The sequence below is a fragment of the Astatotilapia calliptera genome, chromosome 13 (assembly GCF_900246225.1).
Source record: "Astatotilapia calliptera chromosome 13, fAstCal1.2, whole genome shotgun sequence".
In the NCBI taxonomy this organism is placed as follows: domain Eukaryota; kingdom Metazoa; phylum Chordata; class Actinopteri; order Cichliformes; family Cichlidae; genus Astatotilapia; species Astatotilapia calliptera.
In genome coordinates this window covers 14,024,140-14,043,953 of record NC_039314.1, presented here as the reverse complement: position 1 = coordinate 14,043,953, position 19,814 = coordinate 14,024,140, and the positions used below count along the sequence as shown (strand labels likewise).

The following is a 19,814-nucleotide window of genomic DNA, read 5'->3' as shown; positions in this document are numbered from 1 at the left end:
GCGGCCAGCGGCCCATACACGCCAGGGTGTAATTTTAACACGTGGAGCTCACAGTCTCATTACAGGCTTCGGTCTGAGGAGCGCAGGGGTCAGACCTGATCCAAACCCACAGTGACAAGTGCAAATGGGATTCTGCTGTCTGTCTCAACAGCCTACATACACACGCACAAACACTTTCTCCCAAAAGCAACCCCCTCCTCCTCTAACACATACACACAAACACACACTAAAGTATTGTATACATGAGAGCAAGTACACCCATTCACACAAATGCAGCACAAAACCAGCCTTACAAGGTAAAGTGCAGATTTTTGTATGACGTTAGCCTTTTCAGTTAGCCTCCTAACACTAATACTGCGTTCCCTTGTATTAAAGTTCAGCAGTTATATATACTGGAGCATCACACAATTAAAATCTTTATGATTCAAATTGATGAAAAGAAAGTGTCCGTTAGCATCGTTTGGTACAGACGAGGGCAACAAACCTCTGGGACAGTTACATAAACTTGACAAAGTCATTACTCATTCTTGACCCCAGCAGTGGCTGCACAAGTTCATTCAGATAAACACACATTTTCCCAATACATACACATAAATCTCGCTATGCACATGGGACCATCATGTGGGGCTGGTGCTGATTTGTGCAATCACCTTGATGAATCACCCTTTACAACAACCCTCAGAGGATTGTCTCTATTGTTAAGCAGAACCGCTCAACATGACCTAGACACACAGCTTATACATGCACACACGTAACCAGGGGGGGAGGCAACAACGCAGGAATAAGTTACACATGACCTTTAAGTACGTTGTGTTTAAAATGCAACGTCTTGAGTGAGATGCTACGGCGATAAAATGTGCTGCTGTACATGACCTATGAATGAACAAACAACTTTTAACACAAAAATACTCTTGAGCAGAGGGGCAGGGGCTCGTTCCAGTGTGAATGGCCGTTCATGTAAAAGGAAACCACAAAATAACCATGTTTCCTCTCCGCTTCACTGTTAAACCAGCATATGTACAAATGCAACCTGGTAACATGCAGAGCGTGAAGCAGGGGGGGAAAAAAAGGTGTTCTTAGAAATTAAATATGAAAACCATAAAATATGCAGCCGGCTCCCACTATGCCAACGCTGCCTCTGACACAGGCTTTCTCTCCTCTGTTCCCACAGCATGTTTTATTCAGCACTGATATTCTAAAAGCTGAAATAGAACAATCTATTTCCCCTTGCACTCCTCACTTCTGATTTGCCGATGAATATTTCAGAAGAATGTCAGAAAAGACAGAGAAACTCCACTCTGCGAGCCAGCATCCGCCTCATCTCTCCCACCGTCTCCCATCCTCCCACCGTTTGACACGACAGCTACGTGATACTAGTGCAAGACTCGCCTAAGTAGCTGATTTGCTTAATTTTCTCCATGATTTAACAATTTGCGGAGTGCGCGTTGAGGAGCTGGAGAAGGGGAGACGGGAGAACGGGGAGAGGCAGAAAAAGTCAAAACTGCAATAGAGGTAAGAAAAGAGGCAAAGCGACACAGTGTGCCGCAGACTGGATGTCAAACCTTGTTCTTAAAGTTCAAGTCAGACTTTACTTTTTAAACTCTACATTTATATGAAAAAAGTGAAGAGAAAAGGGGATTTAAATGTATTTTAGCTTCAAACTTGAGGGAAAAAATGAAGCTACATGCTGCAAGTGTAAACAAATAAGTAAATTATGGACACATGTGAAAGGCACACATCTGCCTCTGGTCTTGCCAGTCCCTCATGCCTATTTATACCTGACTGGAATGCCAGTTAGTGACTGACTGCCTGAGTGACACACAGTCTCTCTCTGACATACACACACACACACACACACATGCACACACATACACGCAGCTTTACAGGCAGGGCTATTGTTCTGTTTCAGTCTAAGCAAAGTCGTGTGCACTACTACAATGTATCAAGGAAATAGAGGGGAACCAGTAAGAAACGAAGATATTAAAGCTTCTTTTATAAAAACACACACTCATGCGCCCACACAGAGAAGTAACTAAAGCAGAGATCGTACTCACAGTCTTTCAGTGTTGCGGGGGATATTCCTTGGCATGGTTTTGAGACCCAGTCCATGGCAGTCTACTGTGGTTCCGCTGCAGGTACACAGGGCTGGGCAGCCACTGGCATTGCCCACTATCAGGGCAGAGAGCATTGCCACCCACATCCAGAGTGGCTGCCTGGCCAACCTGCCCATGCCTGCCTCAAACCAGCTTTCTCTAATGGCCATATTCACCAGAACGACAACCTGCTCTTCTTTAACAAGCCCTTACTTCTCTGTGTGTCCACCTTCCCCTCTCTACGTCTGCTTCCAAGAGTCTTGTTACACCTTACAAGTCCACTAGAATAAATTCATATATTTGATGAATATGAACAAAAAAAAAATTTACACGTGAGAAATGCTAATATTTTCCTCTCTGCTGTAAAGCCATACAAATCCTTTTTTCTTCTTGTAGAATTCTTTTGATGCTGGTTTGATATCCACCACAGTTTGCAGATGTAAAAGAGAAAAAAGAAAAGAAAAGAAAAGAAAAATAAGCAGTTGTTTCTTATGTTCTCCTTGCAAACTCTTCTCCTCTCTCTTGTCTTTGTGGAGTTGGTGTGCTCTGGTCTGCACACGTCTGCGTCTCTGTCCTCCGCTCACTCAGTCCCGCTCTGCTCTGCTCGCCTGAAGAGAGAGGGAATAGGCAAAGAGAGGAAAGAAAAAAATGCCAGTCTCTCTCTCTCTTACACACACACACACACACACACACACACACACACACACACACACACACACACACACACACACACACACACACACACTAGTCATCCATCACAAGGATCTACAAATAGCAGAGCCCCCGACTCCACCCCTACCCCTCCTCTCCTCACCCACTCCTCTCCCTCCCCATGCAACACCCCCTCCAGAACCCTGCCTGAACTCACTCTCATTCCTGAGATCCCCTTTTCATTCCCTTGACTCTATTCACAATACAAATCTACACCAAGTATCTTTCTTTTTCATTTCTCACTCACTCCACTCCTTCTTTTCTCTCAGGTTTGCCTCCAGGCGAACCCCTAGAGAGAGAGAGAGACCTAACCTGCATGACACTGCATAACCCCTGCCTGAAGGGAGAGGCTGTGGGGAGACAGTGGTCTGTGTGTGTGCGTGCATGCGTGCGTGCGTGTGTGTATCCAGTAGGGAAGAGAGGAATCAACACCTCGGTCCGGGGAGGCAAAAAGCCAGAATAAATAATCAGTTAGTGTGGGTCTTAACATGTACATCAAGCGTGGCCACACAGACAGAAGCAGCAGCAGCAGCAGCAGCAGGGAACTGGAATAAAAGAAACAAAACACATATATTCAGTCTGCCTCCACAGATCATGAATCTGCAGGGGAGGCAGACCACCGCCATAAAAAGTAAATCAAACACTATACTTTAAGCACAGCATAGCCACGGGAACAAAGAATATAATCTAATATATGCAAATGCAAAGGCAAACCACTAGAATCCCAATCTTACCTGCTCTGTTTTTTAAATTTGTCAGAGCAACTGGCACACAATCTGTCTCCCAATGCCAGGATCATACACTGGACTCAAAGCTAAAAAAAAATATATGTATTTAAAATAGAAAAAAATACGTTAAAAAAACCCGATATGTGGCATACAGTGTGTGTAAGAAAGTGTTTGCCCCCTTCCCGATGTCCTAGTTTTTTGCATGTTTATTGCACGTAGATGTTTCAGATCATCAAAAACATTTTAAGGTTGCGCCACGGCATTTCAATCGGATTCAGGTCAGGACTTTGACTTGGCCAATCCAAAGTCTTCATTTTGTTTTTCTTAACCCATTCAGAGGTGGACTTGGTGATGTGTTTTGGATCATTGCCCTGCTGCAAAACCCAAATGCGCTTCTGCTTAAGGTCAGAAACAGATGGCTGAACATTCTCCTTCAGGTTGTTTTGGTAGAAAGCAGAAATCATGGTTCCATTTACTACAGCAAGTCTTCCAGGTCCTGAGGTAGCAAAACAGCCCCAGATCATCACACTTTTTTGGAAAATGTGAGACAAGCCTTTTTTTGGTCACCAGTGGTTTTCTCCTTGAACTCTCCTATGGATGCCATTTTTGCCCAGTCTCTTTCTTATTGTTGAATCATGAACTCTGACCTTAACTGAGACATGTGAACCCTGCCGTTCTTTAATGCTGTTCTGGGTTCTTTTCCAACCTCCTGGATGAGTCATCCATGTACTCTTGGAGTAATTTGGTAGGCTGGTCACTCCTAGGAAGTTTTACCCCTGTTCCAAATTTTCTCCATTTGTGTATAATGGTTCTCACTGTGGTTCACTGCAGCCCCAAAGTCTTAAGAATGGTGGTGTATTATTTAAGTGATTCCTTGATTCAGCACATCTGCCAATAATCAGGCCTGAGTGTGTTTAGTGACACTAAACACTAAAATCATCAATGAAATCACATTTAATTCCCGATTTAACTATATATGTAATTACTTTTTCACACAGGACCAAGTAGGTTTGGATAACCTTTCTCCCCTAATCAATAAAATCATTTAAAAGCTACATTTTGCATTTCCTCAGGTTATCTTTATCTAATATTAAAATTTGTTTGATGATCTGAAACATGTAAGTCTGACAAATATCCAAAAAACTAGAAAATCAAGAAGAGATCAAACATTTTTTCACACCACTGTATGTAGGAAATCATTTCCTTTGCAGGAATTAATAATAAATCTTTTTTTACTTAGTTAAAACTGTGTGTACATTTATCAGAGACTGACTGAAGTTGACAGTGTAATTGTAGCTCTCAGGAAACTCTCCAAATGCATTTCGACTTCATGGAATTGCAAATCACTATTCAAGATTTTGATAGAAAATGGAGCTCTGATCTTAATGACTTCAGGCCATAATTGCTGGGTTCATTTATATTACAAAAAAGCATTAAGAATAAAGGTGACAACTTAAAATGAAATGTGAAACTTTATGAAGAAAGAAAAGGAATAACTCCCATGGATCAGACTTCCTCACTGTGCATGTCTCTGATTTTGCATACTGATCATCTACTTAATTAAAGACTCTTCATAAACCATTAAGCACCATTAATTAATACTTAGGCCACTATTACCGCATGTCAGCTGTTCTCCCAAGAGATGGGCAGTGCTTTACTTCAAATAAATGAAGACAAAGACAAGATGCCTTTAAGCACCAAGATTGCCTCAAGAAGTGATTGAGTTGGTGTCTGTATTCACGTTTCTGGTTTTGCAACTTGTTTTTTTTTTTTTTAAGGATTAGTCAAGAACTATCATTGCTATGCATTATTAACACTTCACACTTTTCAAAATATAAAAATACTGAAATCTTTACTATAGTGCGTATCAGACACCTCAGCCGTGGCTCTGCTCAGCTTGAGTGCTTTAACTTTACAGAGAGATTTGCTGGGATGAGCAGATCCCTCCTAACATTAATATCAGTAAATCACACAGACATAACAAAGACAATAAAGAGTCACAGATGATGCAATAAGATATATTTGAGTTTGTGTGCATCTGTCTGCTTTGATGCTTGTCCAGTTCGGAACATGCACATATGAATGTGCACATGCAGGTGTTCGCACTTACTCGAAACAAATCAGTAAAAGCTCCATCTGTCCCAGTAAAAATGTCAGTGCAGTATAGAGCTTCCTTCAATGAATGGTTAATTAAAGAGGAGACAGTGGTGTTTAGTGGTAATAGGGGGTGGTGGTAACATCCCTCCGCTCTCACAGAGCTTTGAGAGGAATGCACACAAATATGCAAAAGGAATAATTCTGCTGTTTACAAAGGCATAGGACGACATAGCAGCATTTACAATAGTCTGGCAGAGGAGAGTTTGCAAAACAGAAGATGTTACCAAGAACTGACTACAATGAGGAAAACCAATTAATGTGGAAGCATTACATATGCTTAGGCACCCATGATTAAATTCTGTGTTACTGTGAAGAGCAAACCAAGGAAAGGAAGTCCAAAAGGTATAAAAGGATAAAGAAAAATGTAAATAATTGATTCATTTAAGCAAGATAAACATGTTTTATTCCCATCTTTGCAGTTTTAAAAGCCAGAGGTCAAAAAGCTTGGTATCATGTGTGGTCAATATCCTCTTTGACAACTTGCAAATGCTTCATGGAGCCAAGCCAAGAGTTCCAAGAGTTAGAGTCTTGGTTAGAGTGGATTTCGAGGTGTGTTTAGGATCATTATCCTGTTGCTGAATAAATCCTCTTCTTTGCAGCTTCAGCTTTGTTTTTTTTTCCTTAACAGACACTATGCTAGAATTTGCTGCTAATTAACAGAATCCACTCTGGTGACACTGGCTCCAGCCCAAACACAAAACAGTGATGTGTTCAATCCTGCATAGCTCTCATACAAAGTTTTGTCTTTTACATCTCAGCTTGCCTTCATTATTTCTGTTAATTGCCATTTCTTGACATTACAGATTTAAAAACAACAACAACAACAACAACAAAAAGCAAACAGGTATTTTTGCATCTTCTCTTCTTCAGCATTTTAGGTGTGTTTAAAAGAGCTTATGCTTAGTGGGACTAGGAGGAAGATTGAGGAGTGTTTTGGAAACTGCACCACCTTCTTTTCAATGCCTGTGAACAACATCTGGTCTGACAGTTCAATCCTTTTGGATGGAATAATAATTTTGCGTTGCCCAACTCTTTTTTTTTCTATAATTGTGTAAAACAATACCACAATATCTTCATCTTAGCAGACAGGCTTTTGTGATTAGTTCATCGTTCACTCACTTTAATAATTTACATTTATAGAAACCTTAAACAGGGGTTCCCACATTTATGCATGTTTATGCTATTTTCATACATCTTTCACCCAAAACTACTTATGTAGTTAACTAAAAAGAAACCAACATATGCTTGAAAAGAAAATACAAAGAAACCCAAAATTCCACAGTGTGCTTCCGACCAGTCATTTGTATTTCTCTCTAACACAGCTGTGCCTCGGAAAGGCATAAAAAAAACCGTATATCTTTTAATTGTGTTTTCCTTTTAACGCAAATGATCGGTTAGTGAGTTTAGAATATGGACAGAATTAGCCCCCTCTAAAAGGCATTTTAATGCATACATTCAAAGCAAAATCACATCCACTCACAAACCCACAAACATATATATTTTGATATAATGTGAAGTTGATTACAGTACCAGTGAGTCATTTTACAGTCATCAAGCTCATTGCTAAATAAAACCCCTGTGGAGTTTTAGCTGTAAAACAATACACTTCCTTTTGGGGACATTGTCTGTTTATATATATATATATATATATATATATGAATATGATTTGGGGAACATTCCCATACATGTTTAAGGCATATACTTACAATACCAACCATACATTGACACCACAATGACAAACAGGCAGTCATGCTGTTATGGAAAAAAACATTTTCTTGCTACTCAAACTTTCACCCCATAACTGCATTCGCAAGTTGTCTTCTTCTATTTAAATTCATTATTGATTACTGGCCTAAACTTTTTAATGCAGGTTTTCAGGTTATTTGGTACAATTAAAACAACTCATATGTACTTTATTGACAACTTTCAGGACGTAGGATGTTTTGATATGTCCTGTTAGAGAAGCACGAGTTTCAAGTACAGGGAAACCTTTCAAGTAGCTACTTATATATGAGTATATGGTGGGCATGTCATTTTATTTTAATAAATCCTGAGAGCTTACACTACAGAGACAGCTGCAGCAACCTTTATACACTAGTGACTCAAAAGTGGATAACCTCTACCCATGAGTCTGTACTTCACTGATTATTTACAACTAAAGGGCGCCACCTTGTGGCAGGAAAAAAATAAAAATGAATACATAAAAGCAATGCAGAGGTTCAGGCAGAAGTACTTAAATTGTGATGATTAATAGAATAATAATCATTCGAAAGCATGGTCACAATTATGTCTGTATGCTCAGTGACTCAAGTTTGGCCTTTTCAAAAAAAAAGAAAAGAAAAAAGAGCCAACTATGGAGTGCAGCTTGATGTCTTTTAATTACATTGAGTTGCATAGCTTCACAGTAGCACCAGATTCACCAGTTTACATGGTCACATTATAGTTAAATTGTAACAGCAGTAAAAAGTGAGTTTCACTCATGGAGTAAGGCAAGAAAGTGGGGTTAAAAGTGGTTGTAGCCAAAACTCTCCCAGAAAAACACCTGGATTACCAGTTACAGCAGAGGGCAAGTAAACGATCCATCTTCATCTGCATTCAACCACTCAAACTAAAACTGAATAACGATAAATATAATATGGACAATAAAAACGAATTTAAAAAAAAATCTTGCAGTATCGTCAAAGGTAAAAAACAAACAAAAAAATAATATAAAGCTATAAAAGCATATATGGTGCTGCATAAGAATTCAAACCGGATGTAAGATCTAAGACCAACCACAGAAAACCAAGGTACAGTTTAAAGAAGCAGTAGCTTACGGGATCATAGTGTCAAGAAAGGATTTGTGCTAAAGTGAAACAAACAAATATTGACATAAAGTACACAAGCTCCATTGACCTTTCACTAAGCATCCTTCTTATTTTATCGACACATAAAGTAAGCTACTGGGGAAGGATAATCTTCGTAAAACTTTCAGATATGTTCATTTTAAGGCACACTTTGGATTTAAATAACTTTGGTTTTCAGTGACCAAATCTAATTATCCTACAACTTACAAGCAATTTTAACATTTAAATAGAAACTCTGTATATCACATTTTCCATCCAATGCCCTATACTAATGAGATCCTGATGGAAATCATCCAGAAGTCCAGTGAAAAATAAATACATTAATGCTTTTCAAATTAAAATCCGACAGGTTTCACTCAATCACAAAGCTAAGGATGCAAATTTCACCAATGCAATTACACTGCATAATAAGGAGCATCATCACTGAACAAGAAAGTAAGACGAAACTCTTGAAAAGAGGTGAAGTGAGAAAAAAAAGAACATATCAGCGCTCTCACTCCAATTACTTCTGCTGAACTGAGAAAAAAAGAGAGAGCTCGATAAAAAAGGTCGAGATTCTTTAACTCAAAGTCTAAAACTTTGTGACAAAAAATGGAGACAAAAAAAGATAATCTAAACATGGTTTGTAAAGAAAACCTTATAATACACCTTCCGTTTACAGAGAACTCGAGATGATCATTTAATTACTTTTACACAAAAGTCAGACTGATGGTTCCCAAGTTGAGAGGCGCACATCCTTTCACACACGATTAATCCTGGTGGAGGAAAGAGGGAGAAAGAGAGAGACGATTAGGTAATGTTCAGTCCTTTCAGCTGAGCACAGGCATCATTAACAATCTAAGCACCGCCTGTGGTGAACCGCAGACTGATGGCTGAAATGCCAGAAAAGTTCAACACAGTAATGAGGAAAACTGCTCTCCAGCTGTAGCCGATGACAGTTTTAAAAGCAAACTGTGGCCAATAATTTCAGTGTGACATTTTAGTTGGTCATGGTTAAAATAAAAGAATTACTTCTTAGCTGTTTCCCTCTACATTGTAATCACTACAATGAGGGGTTTATTAGGGGCAGTTTTTTAAAGATTATCACCTGCACAGAGTTTATTTCCTGTCTGATCACTAGTATCCAAAGCAGCAGTCACTCAGTTGGAGGCAGAAGAAAAAAAGTGCTAAAGACTTTTTTCACTCTGCAGCACCAGTTAGCTAATATTTTACAGCAGCAAAACTTATGTTAAATAAGGTGCAGGTTCTCCTTCTCAGACTTATTTTAAAATATACTTGTGTTTGTTTGTGCACAGCTGGTTCCTTCTTTTACCTGTCCATCAGCAGAGCAGCTGGGTAGATGAGTCTGTGGTCTGCCATTTTCTTTCTCAGCTAACATTTGGCTTCCAAACACTTTCTTCTGTTAGAAAAATAAGAAAAAACTATTACACAAGATCAACAGATTTTGGAATAATCAAAACACTGATTAATAGGATCACAGGCAAATATATATGAAAAGCTTTGTGTCTATAAGAGGTTGGCAAGAAATCACATGATGGGTAATGCAGACACACAAATACTATCAACAAACCTTTATTATTCCACCCCAAGAGCGTGAACGCCAGTGCCTCCTGCTGAATGGTGCCCGAGACTCTGCTGAGGGTGTCTGTTTCTCGATCTACACAGAAAAATACACCACCTTACGTGTTGGTTCTCCAAGCACCTTGTATGCATGTCTTTCTTATCACAGCAGCATCACACTGAGTACCTGTCTGATGAGTTTTTTCTTTTTGGCAGACTCTGGCATGCTGCTGACTTGCTGGTAAAGCTCTCTGAGGGCTGATTCAGTGTAATTCTGAGTATCAGATGTGACTGTTGTTATGGAGGGAGAAGGGGAGGCCACTGTCACTGCAGTCATAGGGCCCTCTTTGGCCCCAGAACAGAGAGTCAAGTCATCCTAAAAAATGTCAAAACAAACCAAATAACATTCAAAAATCTGTTTTCATAGAACAAAACCAATCAAACAGTTTTTGAGAGATAACTGCAAAGATTTACTTGTTGCTCTAAGTGAGAGTTTACAAACAGCTTTAAAATCTGACTACTGAACCAGTATTTAAGTTTTATTTCCGGCTCGTTTGAAAATTATTCTATTAAACGCCTTGAAGACACCAGCCTTTCCAGGTTCTGGAGTTAGACATCCAAGTGTCTAAAATGAACCAAACACTGAAGTGACTGGATTTGGTAATTTGCTAAGTGCAATGCAGTACTAACGCTCCCTTTTTTCCCTACTAAGACAAACTCTGTTAGAAATAGAAAACAAAAATACTTACATTTGACTGAAGAGCTTTTGATCCTGTGAAGTACAAGCGGGCATATTCTTTGATATACGCAGGCGCCTTCAATGAAAACAGACGAACATTAAAGCCTCTGGAAACAACTAAATATACTAATGTGGAAGTTATTCAGACATAAAGCACAGTGCGTTAAGGCTAACTATGTTCTACTTTGAAACTGAAAGAAATAATTCATACTACATAAAGGGATCTGATTAAAGTGGCCTGTGGTTTCATTTCAGTAGTTTAATCAAATTAGTATTGAATAAAGTATTTGTTAGACATAAAATAATTAACAGCATATAAAATCAAAACTTGGGCAAATCCAAAGGGGAAAAAAATCTGCACACAAAACTAGAAAGCAACAAATGCATCAGTAACATGGAAAAACACAGGAAAACCATTTGTTTGATGGGGAAAAAACTTAATGTTAGTCAAGTATGTAGGCTATAGGTGAACATATTAGTTAAAGACCAAAAAAGTCCCAGCTGTAATAAAAAAAAAATACCCATAAATGAAATATTCTCAATAGACTAATTAAAAAACCTGATCTTAATTCCAATCTGAGACACATCGCAGCAGGTGAGATTTAAGATGGCCTGGAAATTTCAGAAATATTAAGTTTGATGATGATTCTCTGTCCAAATACCTTTAAAATCCTACACTTCAGACACTGAGTTAAAAGGGCGCCATCAGCCGCCTACTTCTTTCTTCCTCTAAACCTGCTTGAACTCAAAACTTTATATTGACAGGAATTTGTCAAATACAATGTGTGCAGGTAAAGAGCCTTATGGCGGCTGATTGCAGGACATTTAAATGATTATAATTTTCCTTTTATATATATATATAATTTCTGTGTTCTTGCTCTCTATCACGTTTGTTTGTACTTGTAACCCTGGCGACAAAGGCCCTTATTATGAAACTTTCATTAAGTAAAGAGAAGACATATTGTTATAATACATGGCATATGGTTGTGAGATACCATCTAGGTGCCTGTTTATATGACACCTAATAACGTTTAATTGATAAGACCTGCCTGGGTTTTGTTTTAAAAGGAAATGTTACATTTTGATTTTTCTATTGTCAAAAAAAGCAAAAAAAAAAAAAAAGCATTTTGTTTATTTTTTCATAAGTTAAACAACACTGATGCAATAAGTGATCAATGCCTGGGGAGCTTACCTTGAACAGTTTTTGTGAGTGTCTAATAAGGAATGCTATGCCATTATTGAGTTTTTCTATGTCTCCCTGAAGATCACTTGCCATTACCTGCAAAATTAAAAGAAGAAGAAGAGGTCACAAAGAAACACAAAAAGCTAGTAGTATTATTATTATTATTTGTCATGGTTCATTTGACTGCAAACAGTGTTTCGGAAGACAGAACAAAATGAACCTAAGGTCTTTACATTTTTGGGCCAGATGATGTGTGGAGCAAACATCTTGGCTAAATTGATAGCAGACATCTTGTTGGAGTGCTGATTGCGAGCTGTGCTGTGCAGTAAATCAAACAGCAGCTTCAACAAGCTCCGGTTGGCAGATGGGAGAAGCATAAACAGGAGCTGAAACGCCTCGATCTGGCGTTCCTTATCTGGCACATTTGTCTTATCCCCTTGATCATCAAAGCGAGTCAACTCTAAAAACAAGTGACGAAAAATATTACAAAGCACAGGTAAGCAATATTTTTCCTGACCGTGCATTAATCTGAATGACAAAGATCTGTGCACGAGCCAACCAGCACCTCCAATCTTCAGATGAGCATGATAGTGTCTGTGTGTCAACAGAGGCTCTGGAAGCTCTCCCAAGTAGGCCTTGAGCAATGTTGCGGCATCATTGGGGTGGAAATCGCCTGTCTCTAGATCTATCTCTGCCCCAGTGTTCAGCATCTCCCTCAGGACTGCCTGCCTTAAGCTGTGGCCTGGCACACGAAACAGCCCCTCCACATGAAGGTCTGAGGGGTGGGAGAGAAAGATGGAGAGAGACAGCCAGAAAGGGGGAGGGTGGAGGGTGTTTAGGTAGGCAGACACACAGTGAAGGAGACACAGAGAGCCAAAGACACAGCAGTAAGGTGAGTGATGGAGAGAAGTAAATGGAAGGAGGGAGTCAGCAAGAGCAAAGTGCTTTCAGATAAATTATTGATTCAAACATTTTCATCCAGTGTCCACTTTCAGTGAATGACATCATTGCTTTCTAGAAATAAACCATGACCTCATGGCAATTCAATGCTTAAACTAAGTTACAGAGCAAGTAAAAAGTGTGATGCTTGACATATACGATTTAGTATAATCCAGTTATTTTAATCGTGTTTCAAAAAATAATATTGTTAAGAATTTCTTTGCCTCTAGAGGTGACATAGGCAAAGGGGCAATATCACAAAACACTCTGGATGATACGGTTCATTTAATGTCACGTTATATGAGCAGGTGAATCAATACTCACTTTTATTCAGGTACTCGATGAGCTGATAGATCTGTGCGATTCCTTCTTCAGTTAATGGTGCACCAAAAACGACTCCTTTGTCTGCAAGAAATCAAATGACACATCAAGGCTGATTGTAGGCTTTTTGTGTACAAATGGACCTATTCTAGTCAAAATAGAAAGATGTGAGAGGCAAATTATAACTACAAGATGACTTGATGAAAATCTAAAGCGCTTTAGTCTTCAGTCCTTATTGTTCATCACCTGATGAATAATTAGATGAGAGATGATTTGCTTAACCAAAATAAACACTGGATTACTCTTGCTTTTCATTTGTGAGGGTTAGATGCTGCCTTCTTTTTCATGCCCCCCTAAACTCCCCATAAGCAGGAACAAGCAATCTTATCATATTTGCTTATGGTAAATTATGTACTGATTGCTTAACTACTAAATTATTTCAGAAATTATTTAGAAATAAAATTACATGACTGAGAAACTCCACACAACTCTGCTTTCTCCCTCAGGAAATCAATAACAAAAGAATATAAGCATTACATAAATCATATTTATTCAAAATACCGTTTCAAAGGCGGTTAACATGTGTGCATAACGAAGACTCTTATGGCCTAACCTTTCCGTTTCAGGAAGTTAAAGGAGCGTAGAAAGCCGCTGGATGAGGGGACTCTAGGCTCCGAGTCTCCAGTAAGCTGGGCAAACTCGTCCCCAGGCAGATCTATCATTCGAGTGATGTTGCTAAGTACCAGCTCCGTGAAAGCCTGCGGATGTTCATGTCTCAGCCGCTCCACGAAGAAGTCCGGGTTAAAGATGACAGGCTGGTTCGGCTTTTCCTGACTGATAAACACATTGCATTTTGTCTCCCTGTTAAAGGAAACACATACGCCATAGATTAATGTCCACTTGAAATGATAAAACTTCGAGCTGGCCCGAGAATAAAGCCTTAAAAGTAAGACTGCGTGAATTATCGAATTAACATTAGCTTATGTTAGTATAAACTGTTGCTAGGTTAACTTAGCTCCACTGGCTATTGCTAACAGGGAAAAAACACAAGTCCCAGTGCAAAGTAGTAAAAACAGAGTTTTGTTTTGTTAGTACTAATCCTCTGATGGAGGCATAGTTTACTCAGCAGCACTGTAACGTGTTCATCTTTGTCAAATTAATCAAAAAGTCCTTACTTTCTTTCGAGTTTGTGATTGTTTGGGGAACCATTTTCAGCCGCCATCTTCATTTTGAATCCTCCGCTGGTTCATATTTAGTCCCGCCCATTGACTTGTGATTGGCCGAGATATAGACACGTCACGTCCGTTGCGTTTTTTTTTTCTCCAAAAAAACAAAACAAAACAGCAAGCTATGATACAATAGACTGCAACATCATGATTAGGAAACAGTTATCATTTTCTGTTCCTGAAAATATACATTTTTGAATTGTGTCCTGTTGGCTAATAAATCCAGAACCTGTTTGCAGAGGGAGGAACTCACACCTAGTGTTGAGAGTTTTTGCACTGCAGTCTGTGGGTTGTGTCAAAGGCAGTGAAATCCAGTAAAAGCACATATAAATAAAACTCCTTATTTTCCAGGTGTTTCAGGGCTGTATGAACCAGTGATGAGATGGCATCATACTGGTAGAGGTCCACAGTGACATCAGTGGAGTTCTTTACGTGGGACACTTCATGACAGTCAGTGCGAGGTCAGTAGTTATTCAGGGCTGTCACTGTCAACTTTTTGAATAATAGTGGCAGTCTTAAGCCAGGTCTGTACTGATGCCTGTGAGAGAGAGAAGTATTCAGGATGTCAGTCAACACCTCTGACAGTTTATGTTCACAATCTGTCAGTGCCTATCCAGGATTATTGTCAGGGTTAGAGTGCTATGGAATCAAGATCCTCAGACAGAGATGGGTTGCTGGGGAAGTGTTCACGTTTAGTGTTTTAGTCTGTGATGCACCTAATGCCTTTTGCAAGTGTGCCTTGAGCTGTAAAGAAGTGCCCCTTAATCATCTGGGTATATGTGGCTTTCCCCCTTCTGATGTTCATTTGGTAAATGGTAAATGGCCTGTATTTGTATAGCACTTTTTTACTAGTCCCTAAGGACCCCAAAGCGCTTTACACATCCAGTCATCCACCCATTCACACACACATTCACACACTGGTGATGGCAAGCTACACTGTAGTCACAGCCACTGCACTGACAGAGGCGATTTGATGTTATGTTTCTATGCATCTGTTGTTAGAGTTACCAGATGTTTGTAAGGTTAACGTGGATCAAAGACTATACAGTTACTAAATCTGAAAAATAGTATAAAATTTTGATACATCTAAAATACATACACCAACTCAAAGTATGTAGGTTACAGGTTTGGCATTGAAGGACAAGTACACTGTATTTATTTGGACATCGTTTTGCAAATTTTGTAAAAGCATAAATAGAAACTTTAAAAAAAAAAATCCTATTAGAGCATAGTTTTGGACACTTCTTAACTATTTGATCAGTAAATTTATTATTATTGAAACCCTTAGGTGTACAGGCTCCTGCGTATATAGTAGAGCCAATGAGACCTTATAACTTCAGCCGGTCTCTCCAATCATCTGATCAGTGTATCCAGTTATTTTAACACCAGACGTTGAGGTTTTGGCACCTAAACTCTGGAACAGCCTCCTTCATCCTATTAATTTAGCTTAATTAAAAAGACTACTGAAAACTAATTTCTATACCTTACCCTTTCTCTGATTTTTTGCCCATTATCTGTGGCATTTTGTCCAGGAACACAATACATCCACAGGTTATACTTCAGTGAGTCTATATTTATAGAATGCTGATCGGTGAGGTTTCAGTCAAGTCAGGTCTCCTGGTGTTTGGTTGTCTTGGCAACACAAACTTGACTCGTGTGCTCCAAAGAATATACAACAAGGGTCTCAAAGGTCTGAAATATATATATATATATATATATATATATATATATATATATATATATATATATATATATATATATATATATATATATATATATATATATATATATATATATATATATATATATATATCCTGCGTGTTGTGAAATTTACAGACAAATTGACTTATTTTAAAAATGTAGGAATAGTCAAGCCAGTTTTAAGCAGTTTTCTGAGAAGAAAACACATAATCATGTGTAATCAGCGCTGCCAGAAAGCAACACATGTATGACTCATTTAGGGAGTTACCTTTTCTTAAAAATAAAAACAAAAAAACAGTTAAAGTCAAGTGCAGCATCAGCTATGCATACAAGCGCATGAATCTTCTCCATGTTGAAAAATGAATATGTCACACCTGTAACAAACTTCAATATTAATCTTATTCAACATATATTTTAAACTTCTTTATAACAGCAGACTCATAAATATTTTTTTTGGTAATCATTTGCAAATGCTGTGTTCTAAATTTATATACAAATGTAAGACTGCACACCACAACGTGAGCTTTACACCAGTTGCTGTAAAATCATTTTCTTCTGTAGCTACACAAAAAAGGACTCTAAAAATGTGAATTCCACACGTACTGTAGAAAGAGTCAATCATTTTACCATATTTACAAAAAGACTCAGAAAACCTTGAGCAAGAGAAAGAAATGAAAGGAGGCAGTGATACAATAGCATGAAAGAGTATAGCACAGAATTCAGAGCGCTAATCAGTGCAGCTCATACTGAAAAGAGGCTTTCATGTTTATCCCCATAACGTCCACTCCTCTTATCTGATTTTTAGCCACTATATTGAAATTTCTTTTCACATTTTTCTTCACAGAATTTACCATCAATCCTCTCTTTGGCTGTCACGTTTGCTTCTTCTGCAGACCTCTGTCTCAACTGAGACGTGAGCCCATAGGTCCAGTAGCAGTGAGGTCTGAGCTTACCCAGGGTTCTCCAGCATGCCCTGCGAAATGTGTGGGAGGAAATACAGAACAACAGGGGGTCCAAAGCACCGTTGATATACCACAGTGGGAGGGACAAATACGATTTCAAGATTGTTTAAATGGAAAGGACCGTGTCGGACCACACAACCACGTAAACCTGCATAAGTGATGAGGCGATATCAGGAAAGTTGCAAACAAAAAAGCCACCACAGCTGCACCTGAAAAGCAGAACAGAGAGAGTGTTGATAATTCAACATTCTGAAATGATTTTTAATAGTACACTAATGTAATTCATTTGCATATAAACTGGAGTAATTGCAGGACAGCAAAGCTGTTTATGATTGTCTCATTGATTAGATAAAGAAGAGCAGTGTCCTGTACTCTTCTGCCATTACTGAAGCCACTGCTTTATAGATTGACCTGGTATGTGTCCTTCAAAGCAGCAATAGGATTTTAAACTTTTTTTTATCGCTCACCCATTAGTTTTAGAGCTCTCTTTTCATTTACAAGCAGTTTCCCATTCTGGTGACACTTGATTGTTCACCTTCCTTCTGGATCCTGTGGCATAAGACCCATGTTTGTCCTTTGATGGCTATTCTTCCTCAGGTAGTGCAGGATGAGCATATAAAGAGTAAGGATGGACACTAGTGGGACCTGTTGTTGGAGAGGCCTGTTAGGTCCCTTTGTTTTACGTTGACACAAAAACATAACCTGTTAAATGGTACTCGTCTCACCAGAAAGAAGAACCCGGCTCTCAGAAGTAAGGCGCCTTTGTAGATATGCGCAGGATCTGGCTCTGTCATCTCACACATGGTAGAAACTTGGAAGGCATCTTCTTGAGTGGTAGCTGTGTAGTCCAGGATGCAAGTGCGTGCCTGGTCATAGACCAGTGCAAAGGGGACAGCAGAGACCAGAGAAATCATCCATACTGACACAAGGCACGGCACTCGAGACCTCTTTTAAAAAGACAAGGGAAGGAAAATTAGTTTATTAACTCTTCTTTACATGATACAAAAATAGAGATGGCAACAGTAAACGTATTCAGTACCTTGTTCTTTCTCTGCGTATTTTATTTATTATGCTGCTGGATACATGCTTTACTTTCCATTGATTTATAAACAAAATTTTAAACTTAATCAACTCTGAGTACAGATGATCAACAGTCATTGAACAGTCATTAGAAAGGGTTATTTGTATTCAGGTTATGTCATTTTTTCAATAAGCCTTTTTTTTTAATACAAATCCTGGAATATTTATTATTTCCATAATGTCAAATAAACAAATAAAAGGCATTTTTGTACTTGTCTCTCTAAAAATGTCTACTGATTTTGCTTAAAGAAAGGAAGGAATAAATCTGCAGCTGGGACACACAATTTTTTACATTTAATTATGTTTTAGAACTATTTTCAATTGCTGATGATTGAGTTATTGCAGCAAACCATGCAATTATAGTTTTGTATAGTTTCTCACTCATCACTCTCTGCAAAATGTTAGACATAAAATTGGGAAGTGATGCAAAAATAAATCCCCTGAAGCCACAGATGATGGGGGTGGTGGAGTGGCTAAAACAGCAGGAGAAATCAGATTTTTCTTTTTTCTTCAGCTTAAATAACCAATTTGTGTGTTTGCTAAATAATAAGAAGACAGGGAGAGATTGTGTGCATATAATTGGATAAGCCAGCTTAATAGCTTCCTTTCAATTGTAAAATAATAATAATAATAATTTAATTTCCTTTTAAAAAATTCATATTGAAATCTACTGTCACCTACAAAATCTTTGTAAAACACACTGGAGATAAAAAGAAGCTTAACATTAGGATATTGTAAGGCATTCATAAATGGATAAATTGAATCAGTAATGCTGATAAAACACTTTAACTAAGTACTTGCAGAGAAAATATGCTGTAAAGGTCAATATTCTAAAAATATACCAATTAGAAACCTTTAAAGTATACTGTAATTATGTCAAACATGTCTTTCAGTTCAATATTAAGCTGACATACATGCTCTTTACAACCCGTAACATGACCAATAAGCTAATATATAATTTAAAACCAAACTAATGACTATTTTAAGGCTATAATATGCAACTGAAAGTCTCTATTTAAAGGTAAAGGCTATTTGATGAGTAGTACAGACTCACCTTCTAGGGAAAAGATGCAGGATGAAGACTGGCAGCAGGCTTCACAAGCAAAAAAACAAGTCTTTGGTCTCTCCTTCCCTCAGTGAGTCTTATTCTTTCTCTCTGCGTCTTGCTCACTTACCCTCTTTCTCGCTTCCTTCATCTCCCTCTCTTATGACACACACACACAAACACACTCCCAGATGGTCACAAGACTGACTAGTAGAAATTTAGCAGTGGCTAAAAACAGCTGCTTCATGTAAAAATAGTGTATGTAGAATAGCCACAAAACAATCAGTGTACAAAAAGTATGTTTTTAATTCAATATGGAAAATGATTCATGTGCTCCAGTGGCGCAATCGGTTAGCGTGCGGTACTTATATGACAGTACATTGTAGAGCAATGCTGAGGTTGTGAGTTCGAGCCTCACCTGGAGCAGTCTTTCCACATTTTTTTTAAGTGCTATCCTATTCTACATGCTGAAAAAACCCCATTAATTAGAATAAAGTGCAACAAAACAAAAAAATAACTAAAG

The 19,814-nt window shown here is 38.4% G+C and overlaps 2 protein-coding genes and 1 non-coding gene across 6 annotated transcripts in view; 1 reads left to right on the top strand and 2 right to left on the bottom strand.

The window, feature by feature from the left end:
- slit1a (slit homolog 1a (Drosophila)) overlaps positions 1 to 2,750 on the bottom strand; it is an 84,159-nt gene extending 81,409 nt beyond the window's left edge. For all 4 annotated transcript variants that reach the window (XM_026189268.1, XM_026189270.1, XM_026189269.1 and 1 more), the window contains exon 1: positions 2,055 to 2,750. In XM_026189268.1, coding sequence (XP_026045053.1) covers positions 2,055 to 2,263 — 209 coding nt within the window. In that variant the 5' untranslated portion in view covers positions 2,264 to 2,750. The remainder of the gene's footprint in view (positions 1 to 2,054) is intronic.
- Positions 2,751 to 8,043: 5,293 nt separating this feature from the next.
- LOC113035545 (rho GTPase-activating protein 19-like) lies at positions 8,044 to 14,520 on the bottom strand. The gene is made up of 11 exons (XM_026191181.1): positions 14,453 to 14,520; positions 13,891 to 14,138; positions 13,281 to 13,361; positions 12,583 to 12,792; positions 12,251 to 12,477; positions 12,027 to 12,113; positions 10,845 to 10,910; positions 10,283 to 10,471; positions 10,106 to 10,192; positions 9,848 to 9,934; positions 8,044 to 9,290 (listed from the first exon to the last, which is right to left on the bottom strand). Exons 1-11 carry the CDS (start codon positions 14,503 to 14,505, stop codon positions 9,285 to 9,287), a joined length of 1,341 nt encoding a protein of 446 aa, XP_026046966.1. The 5' UTR covers positions 14,506 to 14,520; the 3' UTR covers positions 8,044 to 9,284.
- A 5,103-nt stretch (positions 14,521 to 19,623) lies between these two features.
- On the top strand, positions 19,624 to 19,717 carry trnai-uau (transfer RNA isoleucine (anticodon UAU)). The gene is made up of 2 exons: positions 19,624 to 19,661; positions 19,682 to 19,717. It is a non-coding gene; the product is annotated as a tRNA-Ile (tRNA).
- The last annotated feature ends 97 nt before the right edge of the window (positions 19,718 to 19,814 follow it).